Below are 12,318 nucleotides of genomic sequence, written 5' to 3'. Positions count from 1 at the left end.
CTACGCCAGTGCAACACCTAACCAACAATTACTTAGTTTCGTTTATTCACGAAACTTTAAAATCAACATAAATCACCACCATAAAGCACCAACACGTTGAAAGCGGTTCGTCGGTGAATATTTAGGCTAGTTTATTCAGCTTTTCTCCCTTTTTTCCTTTTATGTTTCACGGCCGATATCTTGTTTATTGTTAAATATAGGTGAATACTTTCGAGCACAAAACATGGTTTATCCAAGTTTCGCTTGGTCTACCTCTTAAATAGAAATAGAAATAGTGTCACACAATCTGATGCGGTCTACTGCTTTTATTGTAACACGGGGGACAACGACATCTTGTTCATGGTTTGGTCAACAAATTCACCCAGGGTTTCACTGACAGCATTGTACGTCCACCGGGTGTCCTTCAAGTGAGTGTAGTTTTTGTTTAATACATTAATTCGTATAACGGTATGCATCAGTGTTATGTGAAAAACTAAACTTTACTCAGAAAGCATAAGTATACAACAAAATTATTTTGCACCTTTGCATGCTTTTTTTATAAATAAGTGTATTTACTAGAGATGAATATATACATGTATGTAATTGTCATAGTTTATTAATATTGTTTTAAAAATAAACAGTCTGGTCAGAATTTACAAAGTCTGTTTATTTCTTACACATGTGTAACTACATACATCAACAATGCTTAAACATCTGCGTTTATGAAAAAACAGGCTTCGTAAATCTGGCCCACCATGTTTTATTTTCAAATAATTAGGCCTGTGTCATTGTGTTTGTCATTTTTCACTTGTGGAAATGAACATATGTACGAAAACTATATTATCATAAATCATAAAATATTAGCAAATGTTTCAAAAAATTAAAGTCCAAATAAGTGTCATATTAGCTTCTTCTTCTGCGATCCCGGCCATGTTAGATGGGTAGTCCGGTATTGTGGACGAAGTCCGCAGTCAGCCTTAGCGACGTCGCCGGTCCTCACAGCTTCTACTTTAGGTCCACTGCACTGGGCCACGACATATTAGCGATATAAAACTTTAGCGAGGTCAACATTATCAGACATTTAAAAAGAACAGGATCGGCTGAGAGAATATTTTGTATATATCTTGGCGTTAAGCTGCTTGCAGACAATTAAATTTGGTAAACAATTTGCAGTAATATGCATGCTAACTAACTACTGTTATCACCAATATAATGGCACGTAACCAACAAAACAATCGCACACAAGTTTTTTCAGAACAGTCTCTTGTAGGTCTAAGGTCTTTAAATTTAGCGTCATAAAATATTAGCATTTAGTATGGCCTGGCAAAGGTCGCTAATATTTTATGCTCGCTAACATTTCATGATTTATAGTAATTTGTTTTAGGTTGTCTGAAAACCCAAGCCAAACAAATAAACCATAATGAGTCTGTATTTACGAATATAAATAAAATAGTTTAAAGAGACAGTCTTTAGTCTGCTGTCATTGCAAGGTGTTTCCGACTAATATTTCGTTTTGGTAATAACTAACATTACATACTAAATATAGTTTCTTGTTTAGAATATCAGTGTCTGTATGTTTAGTGTGTTTCTTGTCGTCCTAAATGTATGTAAGTAACCCAAACCGGATTTGGCCTCCCACTAATGTCGTACGTAATTCAATTCATGTTTTCATGCAGGATGGTTTGACTTCTTTTAGCTTAGTTTTACAATTTCCCTGATGAAGCCTTAACAGGCGAAAATTTGAATTAAAGAGGGATATATGACTTTTAAAGGAGGCTTCTGACTTTTTCTTTTAATATATATATATCTATATATAATATATATATATATATATATATATATATATATATATATATATATATATATATATATATAGAGAGAGAGAGAGAGAGAGAGAGAGAGAGAGAGAGAGAGAGAGAGAGAGAGAGAGAGAGACACACATACAGTGGTGAAACCCATCTAAACTGGACACCCTTGGTACCAATATAAATGTTCGGCATTAAGAGGGGTCCGGTTTAGAGAGGTTAAGTTATGTACTGGTTTTTAAAAAGGGACTTTGTTAAACGTCCGGTTTCCATGGTCCCTTTTTAAATATCTGTACAGAAGAGAACCTCTCTAAAGCGGATACCTCTAATATTTTATGCAGGATCATTTTATTTATTTAATATGTAGTTGTAGTAATGGAAACGTCTGTTAGTCAACAACATCTTAACAACGTCCCTTCAAGTAAAACGTTGACGCGCGTGGGCCTGTAAAGTTTTGTCATGTTCGCGTTAGACCCACAACTGTCACGACGAAGTTGGCCAACATTTTGCTCTCACGACTTTTACGACTGTCTAGTGGTTAGTATGAGCGCTCTGACAACTCGATTAAACGACGTCTACGACCGATTAGTTGTTAATCTGAGCGCACCCGTCCAAATCGGTAGTTGGAGAAATTACGATGCAAACGTCGAGTTGGTGAACTTCGTCGTGACAGTTGGCAGACTGAGCCTAGCAGGTTCCGATGTATTCACCAAAATAGATTTGTGTCGAGTTGGTCAACTTCATCGTGACAGTTGGCAGACTGAACATAGCAGGTTCCGATGTATTCACCAAAATAGATTTGTGTCGAGTTTGCTCATAGTGTAGAAATGGGTGTTGACTTTTAGCCTACACTTTTCACATTATTCATGACTGGTCGGTTTTATGTACGTGACGTACTGTGTCAGAGCACGCCCAGTTCCCACATGTCTACACGAATTACGTCAGTTTCTAACATAATTTATTAGCCTATTTTCGTTAGCTTTTTGTCTTGTTTACATAATTGTGTTATGGGTTTTTTCTAGTTAAAAATGGACTCTTAAAACTAGGTTTCGGATCGAATAAATATGTTCTGCTTACAATACTCGGCCTCGGTGGCGCAGTGGTTAAGCCATCGGACTACAGGCTGGTATGTTTAGGGTTCGCAGCCCGGTACCGGCTCCAACCCAGAACGAGTTCTTAAGGGCTCAATGGGTAAGTGTAAGGCCACTACACCCTCTTCTCTCTCACTAGCCACTTACCAAATAATAACTACTTCACTGTCCTGGACAGCCAGCCTAGATAGCCGAGTTGTGTGCCAAGGACAGCGTGCTTGAACCTTAATTGGATATAAGCACGAAAATAATTTGAAATGAAATGAATACATAAGAAAACAACGTTCCCTGGTGGGAAGGACTATAGTATATCTATCACTGGAGGATTTTTATACTATATTCTTATAACAAAATATTACTGATGATATTATTGATAAAGATCGCAAGGATACGTCAAATGTCCATTCTATATGCACTCGATATACATGTATATTAAGAACCATCTGTGTTTAAACGTGTGCAATTATGTATTATTTAATTGCCTATCCTCCTGGTTCGGACCTAGTCACTGGCTAAGCCCGTGACAGGCGCGTTCGAAACCATCGTGGTGTATGAGCCCGTGACAGTCGCGTTTGAAACCATCGTGGTGTATGAGCCCGTGACAGGCGTGTTCGAAACACATGCGCGTTCGAAACCATCGTGGTGTATGAGCCCGTGACAGGCGCGTTCGAAACCATCGTTGTGTATGAGCCCGTGACAGGCGCGTTCGAAACCGTCGTGGTGTATGAGCCCGTGACAGGCGCGTTCGAAACCGTCGTGGTGTATGAGCCCGTGACAGGCGCGTTCGAAACCGTCGTGGTGTATGAGCCCGTGACAGGCGCGTTCGAAACCGTCGTGGTGTATGAGCCCGTGACAGGCGCGTTCGAAACCGTCGTGGTGTATGAGCCCGTGACAGGCGCGTTCGAAACCATCGTGATATATGAGCCCGTGACAGGCGCGTTCGAAACCATCGTGATATATGAGCCCGTGACAGGCGCGTTCGAAACCACGTATGCTTCACTTTCATTTCATTCCATTTCAACTTATTTTTCGTGCTTATATCCAGTTAAGGTTCAAGCACGCTGTCTTGGACACACACCTGACTGTCTGTCCAGGATAGTGGGTTAGTTGTTTATTGTTAATTGTTAGTGGTTAATGGTTAGTGAGAGAGAAGAGGGTGTAGTGGTCTTACAGAGGGAAACAGAGACACACAGATAGAGAGAAATAAACATACAACGAAAAAATAGTCAAACATAGATAGACAAAATTGATAGAGAGACAGACAAAATTGATATATATATATATATATATATAGAGAGAGAGAGAGAGAGAGAGAGAGAGAGAGAGAGAGAGAGAGAGAGAGAGAGAGAGAGAGAGAGAGAGAGAGACATTACGGTTTGCCATGACCTTTAACGTACTAATCGCACTTCATGGGAGTGAGCTCTCCGCCACTGAGTTACATCCCGCCCCTGATCCTTACCCCGGCCCACCCACCCCACCCCCATCCCGACGCCTTTCCTGTTGCTTTTAGAAACACCCAATAACACTGCCGTTTGTGTCCGTCAAGCGTAAAATGTACAGTGTACCAGCCAAATTACTGCTAAAAAATCAATGGCCACTTCCAATCAATACCTTTTTAGACCAGCGATTAACGGTAAACAGAAATAACAATCAATCATTTTTGGCAAATACTTTCCATTAGCTTCCATTATTTATGAACATAGTTTTCCAATTTATTTTTTCAATCAAAGCAGGTAATACATGTGCTTATAAGAGGGTTGCTTTTTAAAATAGATATTTACGTTTACAGGGCGTTCAGTACGGCTTCTTACTTGTTACAGAAATGGGGACGAATTCTGAAGTCTGTCAAATGAGGTAAGTTTATCGCTTGAACAAAATATAGCATCATATCGCCCAATACTGTTATTATACTATCTAATAGTGTTACCAAACTATCTGGCATTATCATAACTATCTGATATTGGTATCAAACTACTTGATATTTCTGTTATACTATCTGATAGTGTTACCAAACTATCTGGCATTATCATAACTATCTGATATTGGTATCAAACTACTTGATATTGCTGTTATACTATCTGATAGTGTTACCAAACTATCTGGCCTTATCATAACTATCTGATATTGGTATCAAACTACTTGATATTGTTCTTATACTATCTGATAGTATTACCAAACTATCTGGCATTATCATAACTATCTGATATTGGTATCAAACTACTTGATATTGCTGTTATACTATCTGATAGTGTTACCAAACTATCTAGTATTATTATCATAACTACCTGATATTAGTACCAAACTACTTGATATTGTTATTATACTATCTGATAGTGTTACCAAACTATCTGCTATAAATAACTACCTGATATTGGTACCAAACTACTTGATACTGTTATTATACTATCTGATAGTGTTATCAAACTATCTGGCATTATTATCATAACTACCTCATATTGGTACCAAACTACTTGATACTGTTATTATACTATCTGATAGTGTTATCAAACTATCTGGCATTATCATAACTACCTCATATTGGTACCAAACTACTTGACATTGCTATTATACTACTCGATAATGTTACAATATTACCTGAAAGTGTTATCACATTACCTGAAAGTGTTATCACATTACCTGAAAGTGTTATCGCATTACCTGAACGTATTATCGCATTACCTGAAAGGGTTATCACATTACCTGAAAGTGTTATCACATTACTTGAACATGTTATTATATTACCTGAAAGTGTTATCACATTACTTGAAAGTGTTATCACATTACCTGAAACTGTTATCACATTACCTGAAAGTGTTATCACATTACATGAAAGAGTTACAATACATGGTGTTATCATTCTACCTAGTACTGTTACCACACTGCCTAATATTCTTACCATACGGCATGGTATTGTTACCACCTGTCATTGCTACCATACTACCTGATATTTCTTCCATATCAGATATTGTTATCATACTATCTGATACTGTTACCATAAGATGTGGTCTTTTTTTACCACACTACATTATATTGTTACTATTTGTGTACCATACTACTATTGCTATGATAGCACCATACTATTCGATGATGTTACCATAACACGTGGGTCCAGTTAAAATAACCCTGGGTTAGTATACTGTTTTCCTTTTAATTATTATAAACTAAACTTTAGATTTCATTGAAAATGGATACCATTGGTTATTGTAAATCAAGAATCAACATTGTGTTTTTAATTATTATTTGTATTGATTCAGTCCTTGGTTTTGAAACTGTCTGTTAACCACTGGTTTCAACAACTGTCCCTTGGTTGTTGTTGTTGTTGCTGTTGTTGTTGTTGTTGTTGTTGTTGGGTTTTTTTACTATATGACCTGGGGGGGTTTTCTCAAAATTTGAGGTGTGGGTTTATTTTATTTGTTTGTTTGGGATTGTTTGTGTGTGTGTGTGTGTGTGTGTGTTTGTGCGTGTGCGTGTGTGTGTGTGTGTGTCTTTTAACCATTCTGCCTTCTACTGTTATATACTATCTGCTACTGCTATCATAACACAGTACTACCTAATATTGTTACCATATAGCGTAGTTTTTTTTGGGGTTTTTTACCATACTACTTGCTATTATTATCATACTACCTTTTTTACATTTTTATTGCCCAAAAATACATTAGTAATGTTAGTAGTTGATACACCTATTTCATTACCTTACAAAACAAGCGCTCTAACACTATACTAATTGTACATTTAACAAATAAAGACATGTCAAAAACACAATATTCTGTACAACAATTCGAGAACAGTATGTGTTACTGTAAAAACACACACTCGTGTACGATTACGTTATTAGATGTTAAGCTTAATTTTATTAAGTATAAAATTGTGAGATGTATATTAAGGGCAAGTAATAAAGTTGGATTTATAAATTTCCGTATTATCTGATATTACATTTGTTTTCATTTCAAGTTTTGGTTTTCGTGCTTATATCCAATTAAGGTTCAAACACGCTGTCCTGGGCACATACCTCAGCTATCTGAGCTGTCTGTCCGGGACAGTGGGTTAGTTGTTAGTGGTTAGTGAGAAAGAAGAGGGTGTAGTGGTCTTACACCTACCCATTGAGTTGTTAAAACTCTCTCTGGGTGGGAGCCGGTATCGGGTTGCGAACCCTGTACCTACCAGCCGTATGTCCGATGGCTTAACCATGACACCACCGAGGCCGGTCCTGATACTACAAACAATAGTCTCAACAGACTATACGTCCTTTAATTTATTCATTTTTAACTATGTTTGCATGTGTGCGTGTCAGTGCATGTACAGCAACTATAAATACGTTTTTACCCGTTTCTGATTTGTGTTAAGAATTAAGATTTGTGATTTACATAGGCAAATAATAATGAGTTAATAGCGAAAACATCCCATTTTATTAAAACTGTAGTTCTCTTTGTATTTCCATTAGTTTCCATTTTTTATGTTTAGTTTTCTCCTGACGATGTCAACATTTAGCTGACGAAACGTTGAGATTTTAAACTTGTGGTTTTAAACACAAATACATTACTTTTATTATATTCCCATCAGTGAACGCTAAACCACTGTGCTATATGAGCACGTAAAACTAGTTACCAAAAAAAGAGTTTGTTTTATTTAACGACGCCACTAGAGCACATTGTTTTTTATCTTATCATCGGCTATTGGACGTCAAACATAATATTGTCATTCTGACACTGTTTTTAGAGGAAACCCGCTGTCGCCACATAGGCTACTTTTTTACGACAGGCAGCAAGGGATCTTTTATTTGCGCTTCCCACAGGCAGGATAGCACAAACCATGGCCTTTGTTGAACCAGTTATGGATCACTGGTCGGTGCAAGTGGTTTTACACCTACCCATTGAGCCTTGCGGAGCACTCACTCAGGGTTTGGAGTCAGTATCTGGATTAAAAATCCCATGTCTCGACTGGGATCCGAACCCAGTACCTGCCAGCCTGTAGACCGATGACCTAACCACGACGCCACCGAGGCCAGTAACTAGTTACCAAGCAGGCCTACCAAGCGAAAGCTAAAAGGACCCTTTTTGGTACTCCCTTGGGTGGCTGCTTAGCTTAAGTTTAATTAAATTTACCAAAAATACACTTCGGCCAAACTTGTATTCATTCATCTGCAGTGGGAGATAAAATATCGTTTATCCGGTTTATTGTTAAACATTGATTGATTTATTGATTGACGAAACACGATATCCAAAGTAACCACTGACACAACGCGATTATATTTGTCATTATTTGCATGTTATTATTGTAAGGGATCGCCCAGAACTCACAACAGGGTGGTGGTGATGACGGTAGGGGGAGGGTGATTATATTGTGTAATGCCTAGAACATTAAATACGTTTTTATATAGGCCTACATATTATACGTCATGTATGTGTTTTATGTAAGTATACCACTAGAGCACATTGATTTGTTAATCATCGGCTGTTGGATGTCAAACATTTGGTCAATTTGACATATAGTCTTAGAGAGGAAACCCGCTAAATGTTTCCATTAGTAGCAAGGGATTTTTTATATGCACCATCCCACGGACAGGATAGCACATACCACGGTCTTTGATATACCAGTCGTGGTGCATTGGCTGCAACGAGAAATAGCACTTAGCATGAAAACAAATGCACTCTAAGTATTAAAGATCACATATTCTGCTCCTCGAAAAACAATACATGAGCATGTACTAATAATATTCTGTTAAAAGAAAAATATAAACAATACTCACGAATATTAATTTAGCCAAAATTTATGATTGGTCGAAAAAAAATTAATTACATTTAATCCGAACAAAACTGATCCACATCTTGAGTTTGATAATACAACTTTAAAACTATCCAAAACACATAAACATTTAGGTGTAACCGTTTCAGCTGGTGCAAAACGGTCCAGTCTTATTCAAACTGTATGTAAATCAGCGTCAGTAATGATTTCGGTACTAATGAAATACAAATTGTTATTAAATCGTCAAACTTTAATGATAATACAACTTTAAAACTATCCAAAACACATAAATATTTAGGTGTAACCGTGTCAGCTGGTGCAAAACGGTCCAGTCTTATTCAAACTGTATGTAAATCAGCGTCAGTAATGATTTCGGTACTAAGGAAGTGTAAATTGTTATTAAACTGTCAAACTTTAATGAAGTTATATAACTTTCATACGACCTATTTTGGAATATGTTTCTGAGGTATGGGATGGTTGTTCTCAATTGGATATAGATAAATTAGAAAAGTACAGCTAGAGTAATCACTGGCATGCCCACGTTTGCCTCACGTAATTCGTTACATATTGAAACAGGTTTGACTACTCTAAGTGAAAGAAGAAAAGTAAAAACAAAATGCACTATGTTCAAAATAATGAAAAGAATGACACCAGATTTCTTAACTGATTGTATTCCAGAAAGTGTAGAACAAAGAGTTCCTTATATGTCAAGAAGTCGGGAAAACATATCAACACCGTTTTCGAGAACAAGTTTATTAAAATAATTTATTCAACAATTAATCTTTGGAATAATTTTAATCCAGTAATTAGAAACTCTGTAACACTATCATCCTTTAAAAAGCAGTAATGCTAACGGTAGATGTGGTTCAATCATATTTGTAGTGTGGGAAATGAAGAGAAAATATATTACACTCAAGATTACGACATGGGTGTAGTGCCTTAAATACAGATCTTTATAAATATGGGCTTACAACAGATCTTTCGTGCAACTGTGGATATTATACAGAAAACAATATTCACATCCTTCGTGTAACTGTGGATATTATCGTGTAACTGTGGATATTATCGTGTAACTGTGGATATTATACAGAAAACAATATTCACATCTTTCGTGTAACTGTGGATATTATACAGAAAACAATATTCACATCCTTCGTGTAACTGTGGATATTATCGTGTAACTGTGGATATTATACAGAAAACAATATTCACATCTTTCGTGTAACTGTGGATATTATACAGAAAACAATATTCACATCCTTCATGTAACTGTGGATATTATCGTGTAACTGTGGATATTATACATAAAACAATATTCACATCCTTCGTGTAACTGTGGATATTATACAGAAAACAATATTCACATCTTTCGTGTAACTGTGGATATTATACATAAAACAATATTCACATCCTTCGTGTAACTGTGGATATTATACAGAAAACAATATTCACATCTTTCGTGTAACTGTAGATATTATACAGAAAACAATATTCACATCCTTCGTGTAACTGTGGATATTATCGTGTAACTGTGGATATTATACAGAAAACAATATTCACATCCTTCGTGTAACTGTGGATATTATACAGAAAACAATATTCACATCTTTCGTGTAACTGGATATTATACAGAAAACAATATTCACATCCTTCGTGTAACTGTGGATATTATCGTGTAACTGTGGATATTATACAGAAAACAATATTCACATCCTTCGTGTAACTGTGGATATTATACAGAAAACAATATTCACATCCTTCGTGTAACTGTGGATATTATACAGAAAACAATATTCACATCCTTCGTGTAACTGTGGATATTATACAAAAAACAATATTCACATCTTTCGTGTAACTGTGGATATTATACAGAAAATAATATTCACATCCTTCGTGTAACTGTGGATATTATCGTGTAACTGTGGATATTATACAGAAAACAATATTCACATCCTTCGTGTAACTGTGGATATTATACAGAAAACAATATTCACATCTTTCGTGTAACTGTGGATATTATACAGAAAACAATATTCACATCTTTCGTGTAACTGTGGATATTATACAGAAAACAATATTCACATCCTTCGTGTAACTGTGGATATTATACAGAAAACAATATTCACATCTTTCGTGTAACTGTGGATATTATACAGAAAACAATATTCACTGGTTTTTTCAATGTAAAAGATATGAGCAACAGAGGCATAATCTTTGTAACTCGTTACAACATGTACAACCAATACATTTACAACTGCTTTTATATGGTCGAATACCTTAAGTGATCTCTATACTAAACAAAAAATATATATGTGTGTTCAAACTTTATTAAACAAACACATCATTTTGAATAAAATAGTCTGATGGTTTGAAGGCACGTGTACTTCTTTGTTTCTTTTCTAGTTTCTTTCAAAATCCTGTTGTACATAATACTCTCTTTTCTTCAATTTGATTGTTATTAAAATACACTTTTTTATACACACTTTATATGTATACATTACTATTATATTATAATTAAGTAATTGTCGCCATTATAGTGTATGTATATAGGAGAGGGCCTAGTAAGTTGGCAAACTTGTGCCCAATCATTTTGTTGTTTATGCAATAAAATATGTTTTTGTGTTTTGAAAATGTGTCTGTGTGTGTGTGTGTGTGTCTCTCTCTCTCTCGCTCTCTCGCTCTCTCTCTCTCTCTCTCTCTCTCTCTCTCTCTCTCTCTCTCTCTCTCTGTGTGTGTGTGTGTGTGCGTTGGTGTGTGTGCGTGTGTATGTGTGTGTGTTTGTGTGTGTGTTCGTGTGTATGTGTGTGTTTGTGTGTGTGTGTGTATGTGTGTGTGTGTGGTATGTATAGTTTTAATTTCTCGACGTCTACACATCTCTTTCAGCCGCTGCGCTCTCGCCTCATGCATCATACTTGCCTTTCTCTGCGTGGCTTCTGTCGTCGTTGCTGTCGTGTTCATCATCATGGAGGAGCGACCGGTGCAGGTGCCCAAACAAGATGACGACGTTGTGTCGGTGGGAGAACCCGTTTTCCTCTCACCTCTGGTTGATGAAGGCAAACTCACTGAAGGTCAGTTGACTTCCATGGAAATTGAAGTATTTTGTCTTTGTAATGAAAATACTAAAAAAATAGTAATTTTATACAGAAGGAATTAAAAGTAATGTTTTATTTTGTTCCACTGTCTACTTCAGAAACAATAACAGACAGACAGAGAGATAAGTTTATAACAGATACGCAAAAAATAACAGAGAACGATTTTGTTTGTACCCGCTCTCCTTTATGACTATTTTTAACATGTATTTCCATTACAAACATGTTGAATGGCAATATAAATGTCATAACGTAAGCTTTGGAGGGTCACTGTCTTAGCTTGATGGGGAGGGGGCATAGGGGCAATCCCCCCCCCCCCAGTCACACCTCTTTTTCCCCGCTAATTTTTATATTTACCTGTTACCACGTAACATAACTCAAAGAGAATATAGTTCCTTCCCTCCCCCCCCCCCCCCATTTAAAATCGTGGCTATGCCAAGAGGAAGGGTTGAGGATATAAGTTATATATTCATTTGCCTTTCAACTGGGGAGATGCATAATAGCCCTATATCTTTAGAGTGTGTAGGACAGTGCACAACCACCCCACCCCCACCCCTCCCCCGTGATTCCGACGTTTATGACTAGACATCTACTTCCATACCACTTAAAATT

At 36.6% G+C, this 12,318-nt stretch overlaps 1 protein-coding gene across 4 annotated transcripts in view; it reads left to right on the top strand.

The window, feature by feature from the left end:
- LOC121381947 (probable serine carboxypeptidase CPVL) overlaps positions 1-12,318 on the top strand; it is a 34,127-nt gene that overhangs the window by 745 nt on the left and 21,064 nt on the right. The window contains exons 1-3 of one of the 4 annotated variants that reach the window (XM_041511379.1): positions 160-407; positions 4,696-4,729; positions 11,501-11,685. In XM_041511379.1, coding sequence (XP_041367313.1) covers positions 4,698-4,729; positions 11,501-11,685 — 217 coding nt within the window. In that variant the 5' untranslated portion in view covers positions 160-407; positions 4,696-4,697. Of the gene's footprint in view, positions 1-159; positions 408-2,897; positions 2,976-4,664; positions 4,730-11,500; positions 11,686-12,318 lie in introns of those variants that run through there. The other 3 variants (XM_041511377.1, XM_041511376.1, XM_041511378.1) reach the window with 3 other exon arrangements.

Source organism: Gigantopelta aegis, chromosome 9 (assembly GCF_016097555.1).
Source record: "Gigantopelta aegis isolate Gae_Host chromosome 9, Gae_host_genome, whole genome shotgun sequence".
Taxonomy (NCBI): domain Eukaryota; kingdom Metazoa; phylum Mollusca; class Gastropoda; order Neomphalida; family Peltospiridae; genus Gigantopelta; species Gigantopelta aegis.
Note: the sequence above shows the minus strand (reverse complement) of the source record. Positions and strands in the feature narration are given on the sequence as shown.